Source organism: Hyla sarda, chromosome 8, assembly GCF_029499605.1.
Source record: "Hyla sarda isolate aHylSar1 chromosome 8, aHylSar1.hap1, whole genome shotgun sequence".
Classification (NCBI taxonomy): Eukaryota; Metazoa; Chordata; class Amphibia; order Anura; family Hylidae; genus Hyla; species Hyla sarda.
This window is the reverse complement of record NC_079196.1, coordinates 79036945-79050063: the sequence shown is the minus strand read 5'-3', so window position 1 is coordinate 79050063 and position 13119 is coordinate 79036945. Positions and strand designations below refer to the sequence as shown.

Sequence of the window (13119 nt, the reverse complement as noted above, 5' to 3'; positions counted from 1 at the left end):
AGAGCGGAGCCGCGCGCGCCAGCACATGACCGCAGGAGACGGGAACGGGTAAGTGACCTGGGATGCGATTCGCGAGCGGGCGCGTCCCGCTGTGCGAATCGCATCCCCAACGGCCATGGCAGAGCAGCGCTCCCGGTCAGCGCTGACCGGGAAGCTGCAGGGAGAAAGACGCCGTGAGCGCTCCGGGGAGGAGCGGGGACCCGGAGCGCTAGGCGTAACAACAAAGAATTAAAAGTTATAATGAATACAGGATTCCGGCTGATCATTGGCCCTTTCTTGAAGAGGAAAAAGTGTAACTTGATGTTCATGCAGAATCTCGCCATCTCTGGGGGAAAATTAAAACAGAGGAGATTAAAATATCAAATAAACAGCACAGTGCAAAACCAGCATAACTGAGGTGGACAATTTACAAGAATTCAAGTGTAGAAGGGGAACAAAACTATGCAATATTAACAATAGGAGAATCTACGTAGAGGCCATGAGGTTGAAGTGACTGGAGGTAAAAAATCCACCGCAGTTCCCAGCATAGAAGGGCTGTGGTGTGGTCTCCTGGTGGTGGAATATGGTCTATGAGAACGAATCTCAAATCGCGCTCAGTGTGGCTGCTTTCCACAAAATGTTTAGGTACTGGGAGGTCAAGTCTACCTTTGCGTATCGTGTAGCGGTGTTGATTAAACCGTACACAAAATTCTCCGGTAGTCTCGCCAACATATAAAAGATTTGCATGGACACAATAAGATATACACAACCAAACTGGAGGTACATGTTAAATAGACTTTACCAGTACTTTGATGTGTGAAGGAGGGCCCTTTCAGCATTTTTGGGCAATTAATGCAATGGCAGCGGGGGAAGCATCCCCGGCTCTTCACTGTCGAATATCGTTACCCTGAGGTAGTTTTGGCAGAGATATCTGCTTTCACTAACTTGTCTCGTAAATTTGGCGGTCGTTTGAATGACATTAGTGGGAATGTTTGAAATTCTGGAATGTAAGGGAAGGCACGCTGTACTGCCAGTGTTGTTTGATAGTACGAGAAATAGCGGTAGATTGGTCATTAAATTGAGACACAAATGCGATATGATTATCAGATGATTTAACTGAAGTGTCATAGATCAATGTCTTGCGATCTACTGTAAGTATATCTGTCTTACAATGTGATACCAGTCTTTTGGTGATACCCTCTCTTTACAAAATTGGCAGCCATAGTCTCGAGGGTGGCAGAAATTTGAGACTCATCACTAACGATTCGTCTAGCACAAAGGATCTGACTTCATGGCAATGACTTCACCATAGGGCATGGGTGTCTGCTAGTATAATGGAGGATGGAGTTAGTCAGTTGATTTGGTAAATAGACTGGTTGTTAATTTGCCATCATTGACTGAAACCAATGTGTCTAAAAACTGAACAGAAGTATGTGATAAATTAAGGGTGAACTGAATATTGGTGCAAATACTAATCTGAAAAGCTTGAAACTCAAAAAGTGAATTGCTGAAACCACACTAAATGAGGAACACATCATCTATGTATCACCACCACCCCACCACTGGTAAAGTCTATAGCATCAGACACTGTTTAACATGTACCTCCAGTTTTGTTGTGTATATCTTATTGTGCCCATGCAATTGTTTATATATTGTCGAGACTACTGGAGAATTTTGTGTACTGTTTAATCAACACCGCTACATGATACGCAAAGGTGGACTCGACCTCCCAGTACCTAAACATTTTGTGGAAAGCGGCCACACTGAGCGCGATTTGAGATTTGTTCTCATAGACCATATTCCACCACTAGACCGCACCACAGCCCTTCCAGTCACTTCAACCTCATGGCCTTAACGTAGATTTTTCTATTGTGAATATTGCATAGTTTTGTTCCCCTTCTACACTTGAATTCTTGTAAATTGTCCATTGTCAGTTATGCTGGTTTTGCACTGTGCAGTTTTTTTGAGATTTTAATCTCCTCTGTTTTAATTTTCCTCCAGAGACGGCGAGACGGATTCTGCATGAACATCAAGTTACACTTCTTCCTCTTCAAGAAAGGGCCAATGATCAGCTGGAATCCTGTGATCATTATAACTATTAATTCTTTGTGTTGGGCATGGCTCTTCTGTTATTACTTTTTCAGGTACCAGCAGGTCATCAAGAGCAGGGGTCGTGGATGCATGAATTGGTGAGTGGGACACTTCTGGCTAGGGCATTTTTTTTTATGTCACCCTCAGTAAATGGGTACTTGTTAGTACATGGGGTCCCCTTCCTTTGGTTGGGACCTCTGTGCCATCCACTTGTCTCCACCTAGGACATTTCTGTGCCCGAGGGTTGGGGGCTCATACCCTGAGATGGGTCCAGAGAGCTGTGTCCACTGTGCGTGTTATGCATGCGGTACTATGACCCCCATCATTTACTTGTTGCTCTACCTTACCTGCCATTCAATTATCTCTAATTACTTATGCCATCTTCTGCTGCCTAGTTATGACAGATATTCATCTTTTCTACCTGTTGTTACTTTAATGCATGATTGTTTACTATGCACTGAGGCACCCTTAATGTTTGCCAATACTCCATTGCCCTTAGTTGAGCCTGTTGCCCCAGTGAGCCTGTGCGCACGTTCCAACAGTATGCACCAGTACTCAGCATGTCTGTGCGGCTTTCCACTGCACAGTGCGCATGCGCATATACACACACTTCCGGCTGACCCTATTGCCCTGTTTACTTCCGTTTTGCACCCAGCATGCGCCTGTCACATTGTGACTGTGCCGCTGGGGCCTTTGCCTCCGTCATACAGTCCCTGCCCAGAGCCTCCGCCTCCGAGAGTTTATGTATTGTTATTTCACTTTACTTGCACTGTGTTATATACACTAGCTTCTGTATACTTTTTGTATATATGTATTTATTCAACTGTATTGTAATTTCATATGGTTATTGCACTGATCACTACTGTTTGCACTTGTTTACATTTGTTATTACTCCAATGCAAATGAGTGATGTAATTGATGATGTAATTTCCTCTACTACATTTGTACATCCTCACTTGCATTGGGTAATTGCTTGAGAAAGGCTGCTTGCTAGCAGCTGAAACGTTGCCTTGTTTACCATGATGGAATAAACGCTACCCACATTTTCCACAACTTTTGAAGTGCTGCAGTGTTCTATTCCATTTATGTGAACTTTGGAGTCCTGTGACCTGGCATCCCCACTGAGTAGCACCCTCTCTTATCTGACAGTGTGCTGCTACCTTCTTGTCTATCTATCTATCTAAAAAAGATCAAAGCAAGCAGGATTTCCAATAAGCTTTTCAAAAGACAAAAGAACAGGTGCGGGCAGGTATGGACTCTTCTGTCACCGGTTCACCAGCAATGTAGCCAAAAAAATCACCACAGTACACTGCATATAGCCAATCAGTAGAGAAGTTTATTCAAGCAGAAAGTGTTTTCATAGCATCATTTAGCTGCCTTCCGCTTCAAAATGGCTGTATAAAGCAGCTGAAACGTTGCCTATGGAAACCCTTTTTGGATAAATACATTTTCTACTAATTTACACTGAATGCAGCATGCTGCAGTGATGCTATTGCTTTCTATCCGTACATATAAAATGCATATGCCACTGTGAGAAGGATGTTTATGAATATCTGAAGATTGTAAAGTGTTGATTTCATTGACTTAAAGGGGTACTCTGGTGGAAAAATAATGTTTTTTTTTTTTAATCAACTGGTGCCAGAAAGTTAAACAGATTTGTAAATTACTTCTATTAAAAAATCTTAACCCTTCCAGTACTTTTTAGCAGCTGTATGCCACAGAGAAAATAATTTTCTTTTTGAATTTATTTTTTGTCTTGTCCATAGTGCTCTCTGCTGACACCTAATGCCCGTATCAGGAACTGTCCAGAGCAGGAGAAAATCCCCATAGAAAACCTATGCTGCTCTGGACAGTTCCTGATACAGGCATCAGGTGTCAGCAGAGAGCACTGTGAACAAGACAAAAAAGAAATTCATATATATATATATATATATATATATATATATATATTGTTATGGTGAAAAATTTGTATAACATGTGAGTTACTGATTGAAATCTCTGCTTGTTTTATTTTCAGGAGTCCAGTGGGCGGTCTCACTCAATGATTGAAAGCCTTCATTATATAAGTGCACATAAAACATAGCTGTTAATCAATCATTAGCACCACCCACTGAACTCCTAAGCCCAAATTAGCAGATATTTAAATGAATAAAAATCAGTGTGTTTACCCACAAAACTATATATCAATCTTTCCACCTTCCCCTGCTCTCTAACACAATGCTGACAGATAGAGCAGGAAAGGTTTCTTTTACAGATAAGTGCAAAAAAAGAAAAAAAAAGGTTGTAATCTATATTTGCTGTTTCCCATTGATCAGGATCTGACTCCAATCATAAAACATCCTGTTCAAGTTCTATTTATATGGGCCATACTACAGAATAAAAGAGAACTATCTAAAGTAATATGGGAGCAGGTAAGATTGCGGTAACATACACATACATGTCTTTACATTTATTTGGATACTTTTTTTTTTTAACTTCCTTGTTCCCTAATGAATTTGCCATTTTTGTTATGTTTGTAATATAGATGGCAAAGGCTCCAAATATAATATTTTCAAATTACTGTAATTAGCTATCTATCTATCTATCTATCTATCTAATCTTCTATGTATCTAGCAAGCAAGCTATACATAATTCTTCCGGTAAAAGCGTTATTGTGCAGGATATGCTGGATATGCTACAAAAGTCTGATCCACCAATAAGACTGGCACCTATTTACAAAAAGAGGGTCTTCTAACCCATCTCGTGCATTCACTTGAATTGGGCTTCATTACAATACCAAACACAGCTCATTGACAAATGTGGTACTTCATTGCATGATTTTCTATAGTCTTTAATTAAATGGGCACTGTCAGATCCCAAAACGTTTATATGTTTTTACGGACGAAAATTAAAGATCTTTTGTAATATGGTTTTAGAAATATTTAATAAAGAAAATGCCTCCTAAAAATCCCACCACTAGAAATCCCCATACCTACACTGGAACACTAACCAGTCCTGCAGCAGCATTAGGCTTGTCTATGAGTCATGGACAAGGCTGCATGAGCAGACACACCAATCACCTCCCACCACCACAGGGAGGGACACGCCCCCTTCCCCTGAGATGATTACTAACACTGTGAGCTAATGAAAAGAGGTATTTTTTATAATAAATATAGGTGATAGAAGCATAAAAATTATATGTACATTGTCAGGATTAGCTACTGAGTAACATTTGATTATTTTTTTTGTGGGATCTGACAGGAACGCTTTAAAGGGGTACTCCGCCCCTGGCATCTTATCCCCTATCCAAAGGATAGGGGATAAGATGTTAGATCGCCGCAGTCCCGCTGCTGGGGACACCGGGGATTGCCGCTGCGGCACCCCGCCATCATTACTGCACAGAGCGAGTTTGCTCTGTGAGTAATGACGGGCGATACAGGGGCCGGAGCAGCGTGACGTCATGGCTCCGCCCCTCATGACATCACGGCCTGTCCCCTTAATGCAAGTCTATGGCAGGGGGCGTGACGACTGCCACGCCCCCTCCCATAGACTTGTATTGATGGGGGCGGGTCGTGACGTCACGAGGGGCGGAGCCATGACGTAACGATGCTCCGGCCCCTGTATTGCCCGTCATTACGTGCAGAGCGATCTCGCTCTGCGCAGTAATGATAGCAGGGTGCTGCAGCAGCGATCCCCGGGGTCCCCAGCAGCGGGACCGTGGCAATCTGACATCTTATCCCCTATCCTTTGGATAGGGGATAAGATGTCTAGGGGCGGAGTACCCCTTTAAGACATTTGAATATTTAAGAATGTTTATAAAACAGGTAGAGTTAAATCTTTCTAATTAATTTATTGCATAATAAAATTAATTCCCAATAACTTCTTAAAAGGCCATTATCATTTATATTTATGTACTGAAAGGTTCTTCAAGAACTATTACTAGAATATGTTATTATTGTTTAATTCCAGACAAGGGGGTGCACTCTGGCTGCATTGGGAGCAAGCAAACTACTAAAAAGCTTGGCTAAAGTAAAGAATGATATCAATGCTGCCGGGGAATCAGAAGAGATTGCAAATGAGTTTGAAGCCAGAGCCGTGGGTAAAGTTTGAATGACAAGTCATAAAATAAGAATGAATGAGCTTCTGTTTATGATTGATTAAGAGCAAATGTATATTCATTGTGTAGTTAATGCATTGTCTTGTATAAACAATCTCATTAGAAGTATTCATTTAATCAGTGGGAACATACCTGTGCCCAAGGGACCACTTTTTTGCCAGGACTGTATAGACGTTGTACAGTTATCAGTTGGCTAGCCTGAGTATTGATGTACAGTAATATCTCATGAAATGAGCCGGGAGAGTAACAAAGTATAAATATTTTATGACTTCTTTTTTTATGTGGTACAGCAAAGTCTTCCCTTAGGTAAACACAGCACTTATACTATAAAATTACTATGCAGCTATGTTGATACATGAAATCATTTTAAAATGCAAATTCAATTTAATATATTTAGTCTATAATTTGCTAATAAACTGAAGAACATCTACAAATATCAATGTAAAAAAACATATTTGCATTCATTAGAGCTATATTACAATAGTTTTCTATACAAAATCGTGGACTCCAAAAGTGTCCTTCCTAAAATGTAAAAACTGCATACAGGAAAACGTCTACATAAGAAGACACCTGTATTATAAATGTATGTACACATGGTAGGAAAATGTGCGGAATGTCCACCTGGAAAACACAGAGGGACATTGCACACATTTGAAAGTTCTGTCGGACACTAGGACCACTCAATAGATGGCAATGAATTTCCAAGCGGAATCGGCATAAAGAATAGACATTCTTTCTGTAGATGATGGAAACATCAGAAACATCTGCTGTGGAAATTCTGGCGTGTGCACAGTGCAGCAAAATCCCATTGAAATCAATGAGACAATGTTGCAGCGGGAATGTCCGTGCAGAATTGATTTGCGGACATTCTGCCGTGTGAACATACTCTAAATAGCAAGTGGGAAACCCTGATGCCGTTTTGCACAAATTTAAATTTAAGTACTTTTCTTAGTGTAAAAACAATACCAGAACCCTAAAGAAACCTGACAGATCCCATTATGAGAATTGTTAGAAATAAATTCAAAATTTAAATTAGGCATAGCAGTCATGTTAAGAATGTGAATAGAATAGAAGTCTTTCTATTTGACTTAAATTAAAGGGGTATTCCAGGAATTTTTTTTATTTGACTATGCTACAGGGGCTGTAAAGTTAGTGTAGTTCATAATATAGTGTCTGTACCTGTTTGGGATGGTTTTCTCACAATTCTTCTGTGATTTTGACCCCAATATTTATTATTACCAGCATACAAAATTACTGTTGTCTCAGATTTTTCCCAGCTTGCAATGCGGCCGAGACCTGACTCACTAGTCAGCTGATGACAGGGAGCCTGTCTGCTTCAATGGGTGGAGTGATCGCTTGGTGGGAGAGAGATAAATCTGCAACTAATGCAACAGCTGTAGGCACCCTGATTGAAAACCACAGGTCTTTGAATGGATGCAGCTCATTTATGTTTCAATGGGTGGGGTGGCTGATGTGTGGGAGGGAGGAAAATGGAATTGTGGGATTTGTAGTAAAAAAAAGGAAAGTCAAACAGGAAATACCAATTCACAAAAAGCTAGCCACAGTGTTATAGTAATTTCACAATATAGCCGTTCCCAAGACAAGCACAGATCCTTCCTAAGCATGTCCATTACTGTCTGCCAGGTACATACTAAAATCTGCAGTAAAACTGTGCTGTGTAAACCTGGCATAAAATGCATCACATCATCTTTATATAATGATAGCCCAAGAAAATGGTAAAAGGTACAGTTGGGAAATCAATGTATACAGACTGAGAATGCTTTTTCGCAAGGTTTTTTTTTTAAATTCCTGTATGCAGGTCTATATAATATGATGACCTGAATAACTTGCATTTGTATACACGAGTTTGTGAACTTGCTACTTTTTTTTTATCCTTTAATACAGCCTAGCTTTGCAGATTATGCTCCACCTGTAGTTTTAGTTTTTGAGCTATGCTCAATTTGTTTTTACTACTGTAAAATCACTAATGGAGAGAATGATATATTTTGCTAAGCATCCTCCATGGACCTTCATCCAGCCCTTGTTAGCAGGCCATAAGAAGCACATTATTATTACTGTACTAGGAGCACACCAAAAAGCTGTTAGGCTGGATTTACATAGGTGTGATATGGACACATTTGAGCACCCATATTTCCACTGCAAGTCCCAGCCTGACTGTGCTTCTGATGACCCTAAACTGGCAGTTGTTAGTTTGTGTCATCAAAACCACAGTCACACTGGGTGTTACAGCTGTAATACGGTAAAAATGCGGCCTAAGGCTATGTCTACACAGTGTATTTTTATGCATACATATACCGTCTTTATCGGCATATAACACGCACTTTTTAGGCTCAAATTTTTAGCCTAAAGTCTATGTGCGTGTTATACGCCGATACACCCCCAGGAAAGGCAGGGGGAGAGAGGCCGTCGCTGCCCGCTTCTCTCCCCCTGCCTTTCCTGGGGTCTAGAGCACTGCTGCCGGCCCTTCTCTCCCGCTGGCTATCGGCGCGGCTGCCCGTTCTGTCCCCCTGACTATCGGTGCCGGCGCCCCATTGCCGGCGCCGATAGCCAGGGGGAGAGAAGCGGCGCCGACAGCCAGGGGGAGAGAAAAGGCAGCGGCACCCATTGTCGGCACCGCTGCCCCGTTGCCTCCCCCCATCCCCGGTGGCATAATTACCTGGGTCGGGTCCGCGCTGCTGCAGTCCTCCGGCGTGCGTCCCCGGCGTCGTTGCTAAGCGCTGCACGACGCGGCGCATGACATCAGTGCGCCGCGCCGTGCATAGCAACGACGCAGGGGACGCGCGCCAGAGGCCTGCAGCAGCGCGGACCCGACCCAGGTAATTATGCCACCGGGGATGGGGGGAGGCAACGGGGCAGCGGCGCCGGCAATGGGTGCCGCTGCCCCTTCTCTCCCCCTGGCTGTCGGCGCCGCTTCTCTCCCCCTGGCTATCGGCGCCGGCACCGATAGTCAGGGGGACAGAACGGGCAGCGGCGCTGATAGCCAGGGGGAGAGAAGCGGCGGCAGCAGGGCTCTAGACCCCAGGAAAGGCAGGGGGAGAGAAGCGGGCAGCGACGGCCTCTCTCCCCCTGCCTTTCCTGGGGTTGTATCGGGGTATACACGCGCACACACGCACCCTCATTTTACCATGGATATTTGGGTAAAAAACTTTTTTTACCCAAATATCCTTGGTAAAATGAGGGTGCGTGTTATAGGCCGGTGCGTGGTATACCCCGATAAATACGGTATATATTTTTTAAATTGTCCATAAAATTGCTGAAAATATGTGTTCGTATTTGCAAAATTAATGTGAGCTATGTAAGTCTATGGAAAAGTGGTTGTCCGTGTACACAGTATATAAAAAAAAAAGTTGTATTTTGTCCATCCGTGTAAATAGAGGCATTTCTCTTTTTCCTAAGATGGAAAAAATCTGACTTTTTTTATATACTTATTTATGCTGATGGGAAAAAAAAAAGACTTTGTTTTATATACTCTGTTCACAGATAACTACTTTAGACTTACATGAAGCAAAATGGACACATATTTTCTGCGATTTTATGTAAAGCAATTTGACATTTTTCTTCCTGAAGAACAATATGAATACAATTAAAGGGGTACTTTGGCGGAAAACATATATATATTTTTTTTTTTATCAATTGGTGCCAGAAAGTTAAACAGATTTGTAAATTACTTCTATTAAAAATCTTAATCCTTTTAATACTTACCAGCTGCTGTATGCTCCAGAGGAAGTTCTTTTCTCTTTTCATTTCTTTTCTGTCTGACCACAGTGCTCTCTGCTGACACCTCTATCCATGTCAGGAACTGTCCAGAGCAGGAGAATAATCCTATAGCAAACTTATCCTGCTCCGGACTGTTCCTGGACATGAATAGAGGTGTCACTGTTGTCAGACTGGAAAGAAATTCAAAAAGAAAAGAATGTCCTCTGTAGTCTACAGCAGCTGATAAGTACTGGAAGGATTAAGATTTTTAACTAGAAGTAATTTACAAATCTGTTAAACTTTCAGGCACCAGTTGATAAAAAAAATAAAATAATAATAATAATATAAATTTTCCAGTGGATTACCCCTTTAAGTATTTAATAAAGACTAAAGCCTCTTCTATATATTCTACTGACTATAATTATATCATTGGCTTAGAACTGTTCACAGAGTGTTACAGCAATGATGAGGACTTGGCAGAGATGCTGCTCGTCTATTCCTGTGAAGCCTGGGGTAAGAGTAACTGTCTTGAGATGGCAGTCGAAGCAAAAGACCAGAAATTTATAGCACAGCCGGGGGTACAGGTAAGAGACATAGGATGTCACAGACTTGTTGGCATAAAAGCTTAGCATATCAAGTTATATGTCAGCTAGTCAGATTTATGTTATATTGTGCATATGATAAATTAGATGACTGCAATGGTTTCCCTTTTTTCTTCTGAAGACAATCTTGATTTTTTTAACATTGATTTCTTTAACATACTACTTCATCAATTGTTTTAGAATTTACATTTTATTGGAATCATATTGTATGGTACTGGTTGGGAACTACATGTAGTTGTAGGTTGTAGTGTGGTTGCATAGCACAACACATGGATGGGGGGGGAGATTTATCAGAACCAGTGTAGAGGAAAAATGGAGTAGTTGTACATAGCAACCAATCTGATTTTGTTTCAAAGGCAGTGCGGCACTTAATATGGAGGATCGGTTCACCCGCAGCGCTGGAGGTCCCCTCACCTGCCTGTGTCCCACTCCTGGGGTCTTCTGCTCTGGTCAGAGATCGAGCAGACCATAGCAGAAGATCACCGATAATACTGATCAGTGCTATACCCTATACATAGCACTGAATAGTATTAAAAATCAAGTGATTACTGTAAATAGTCCCCTATGGGAAAAATCCCCTCCATCAATAAAAAGGTAAAACGTCAGTTTTTCCCATTTTATCCAAAAAATATAAACATATTTCGCATCGCCGCATGCATAAATGTCCAAACTATTAAAATATAATGTTAATTATCCCATATGGTGAAAGGCGTAAACTTTAAAAAAAAAATTGCTGCTTTTTTGTCACATCATATTCCAAAAAAAAAAATTATAAAAAATGTATTTTAATTTTTATATACGCAAATGTGGTATCAATAAAAAGTAAAGATCACGGTGCAAAAAAAATTAGCCCTCATACCGCCGCTTATAGGTCGTCAAAATAGAGGGATTTTAAACTTATACTATTTTGGTTAAAAAGTTTGAGATTTTTTTAAGCAGTACAATAATAGAAAAGGATGTAACCTGTAATCATGGGTATCAATTTAATCGTATTGACCCAGAGAATAAAGAAAACATGTGAAAATGAAACCTTCCAAAATTTGCTAAATTCTGGTTTTCTTTTCAATTTCGCCGCACAAATAGTATATTTTTTGGTTGTGCCATACAATTTATGGTAAAATTAGTGATGTCATTACAAAGGACAACTGGTAACACAAAAGACAAGCCCTCATACTCATCTGTAGATGAAAATATTAAAGAGTTATGATTTCTAGAAGATGAGGAGGAAAAAACAAAAATACAAAAATAAAATTGGTCTGCTCCTTAAGGCCAAAATGGACTTGGCCCTTAAGGGGTTAACGAAGCAGTACAAAACATTTCCTTTACATAGGTTTGGATAAATCTCTCCCATAGTACAACACTTGTACCTTATTAGCCCTCTGCACTTTATATTGACCATCAGTCAACTTTTTAAGGAAGGAACCACACGATCATGTTGCATTGCAGTTACGATGCATTGCGGTTGTATCATGCAGTAATAGCAAATGCTGCTATTACCTTATACTACCTAGTGTTTATACAAAAAATAAGAGAAAAAGGTATGTCCGCACTCACCATCTGATGCAGCTAAAAGTTCAGGCTTTATTGCAGAAAAGTCTTATAGAACAAGAAACATATTCATCCGGGGTGCAGGGAGGGAAGGTAGCTGCCAGCCTAGTGTTTACTTTTGTCTTAATATAAAAAAAACTAAACAAAAGTTGACACCTTCATTTAACACTTGTGTGATTAACTGGTGCCAGAAAGTTAAAATGATTTGTAAATTACTTCTATTAAAAAAAATCTTAATCCTTACAGCACTTATCAGCTGCTGTATATGTGGTGAGCCACAGGGGTGCGATGTGAGGTGCAGGGGCAGATGGTGTTGCCCAGGGATAGATGTGTTAACCCCTTAGTGTTTGTGATGCCAGGGCGTGGTTTGCCTATGTAGCCACCCGAAGGTAATCCTGTTACTCCTAGGTTAGGCAGGGGTAAATAATAGTCCAAGGCCAGTTTATGGTTAATGGTAGCTTTGCTGAAGTTGAACAGGTCTAACAGTCAATACAGGGTAGTAAGGTTCCCAGAAAGGTGACCAGTAACACGAGGGACCTTACAGCTTGCTGGGAGTTGCAGTGACTTGACAGACTCTAGCACAACCACGCTGACTATAAATGACTTGAGTTGACTGAAGATAGTAACAGCAGACAAAGATGACTGGACTTACAGATCTGTGGCTGCAATTTAGGCTTGAGGCCTCCAGATGTACTGGACACTGGCTCAGATGTCTGGACTGGACTTGACCTCAGCAGAAAGTAAAACACAAGAGACAGATGGTAGTACCTCCCCCCTCTTATAAAGGGGGGCTGAGCAAGGAGCCCATAGGCCAACTGCGGGTCACCTGGTGCTCTCTGGGTAACAAAACATATGACTTGAACATTTGACAACCTTTATCATGTGACTAACAATCAAGTGACCATATCAAAAGATCTTTACCCTTAATATATAACTTATACACATTATGGAGGAACACTGTGAGGACATACAGGGACTCAACCAGACAGGACTGTAGGAGCATATCACATACTGGGACATCACAAACCCCCCTACTTAAGCAAAGTCGCCCTCAACATTCATCCTGGAAGGCTTTGAGGAGCAAAA

The 13119-nt window shown here is 41.2% G+C and overlaps 1 protein-coding gene across 7 annotated transcripts in view; it reads left to right on the top strand.

Annotated features, from left to right (window-relative positions):
* TRPM8 (transient receptor potential cation channel subfamily M member 8) overlaps positions 1-13119 on the top strand; it is a 273438-nt gene that overhangs the window by 179865 nt on the left and 80454 nt on the right. For 4 of the 7 annotated variants that reach the window (XM_056535991.1, XM_056535990.1, XM_056535993.1 and 1 more), the window contains 3 exons: positions 4386-4481; positions 6019-6148; positions 10322-10467. In XM_056535991.1, coding sequence (XP_056391966.1) covers positions 4386-4481; positions 6019-6148; positions 10322-10467 — 372 coding nt within the window. Of the gene's footprint in view, positions 1-4385; positions 4482-6018; positions 6149-10321; positions 10468-13119 lie in introns of those variants that run through there. The other 3 variants (XM_056535994.1, XM_056535992.1, XM_056535997.1) reach the window with 3 other exon arrangements.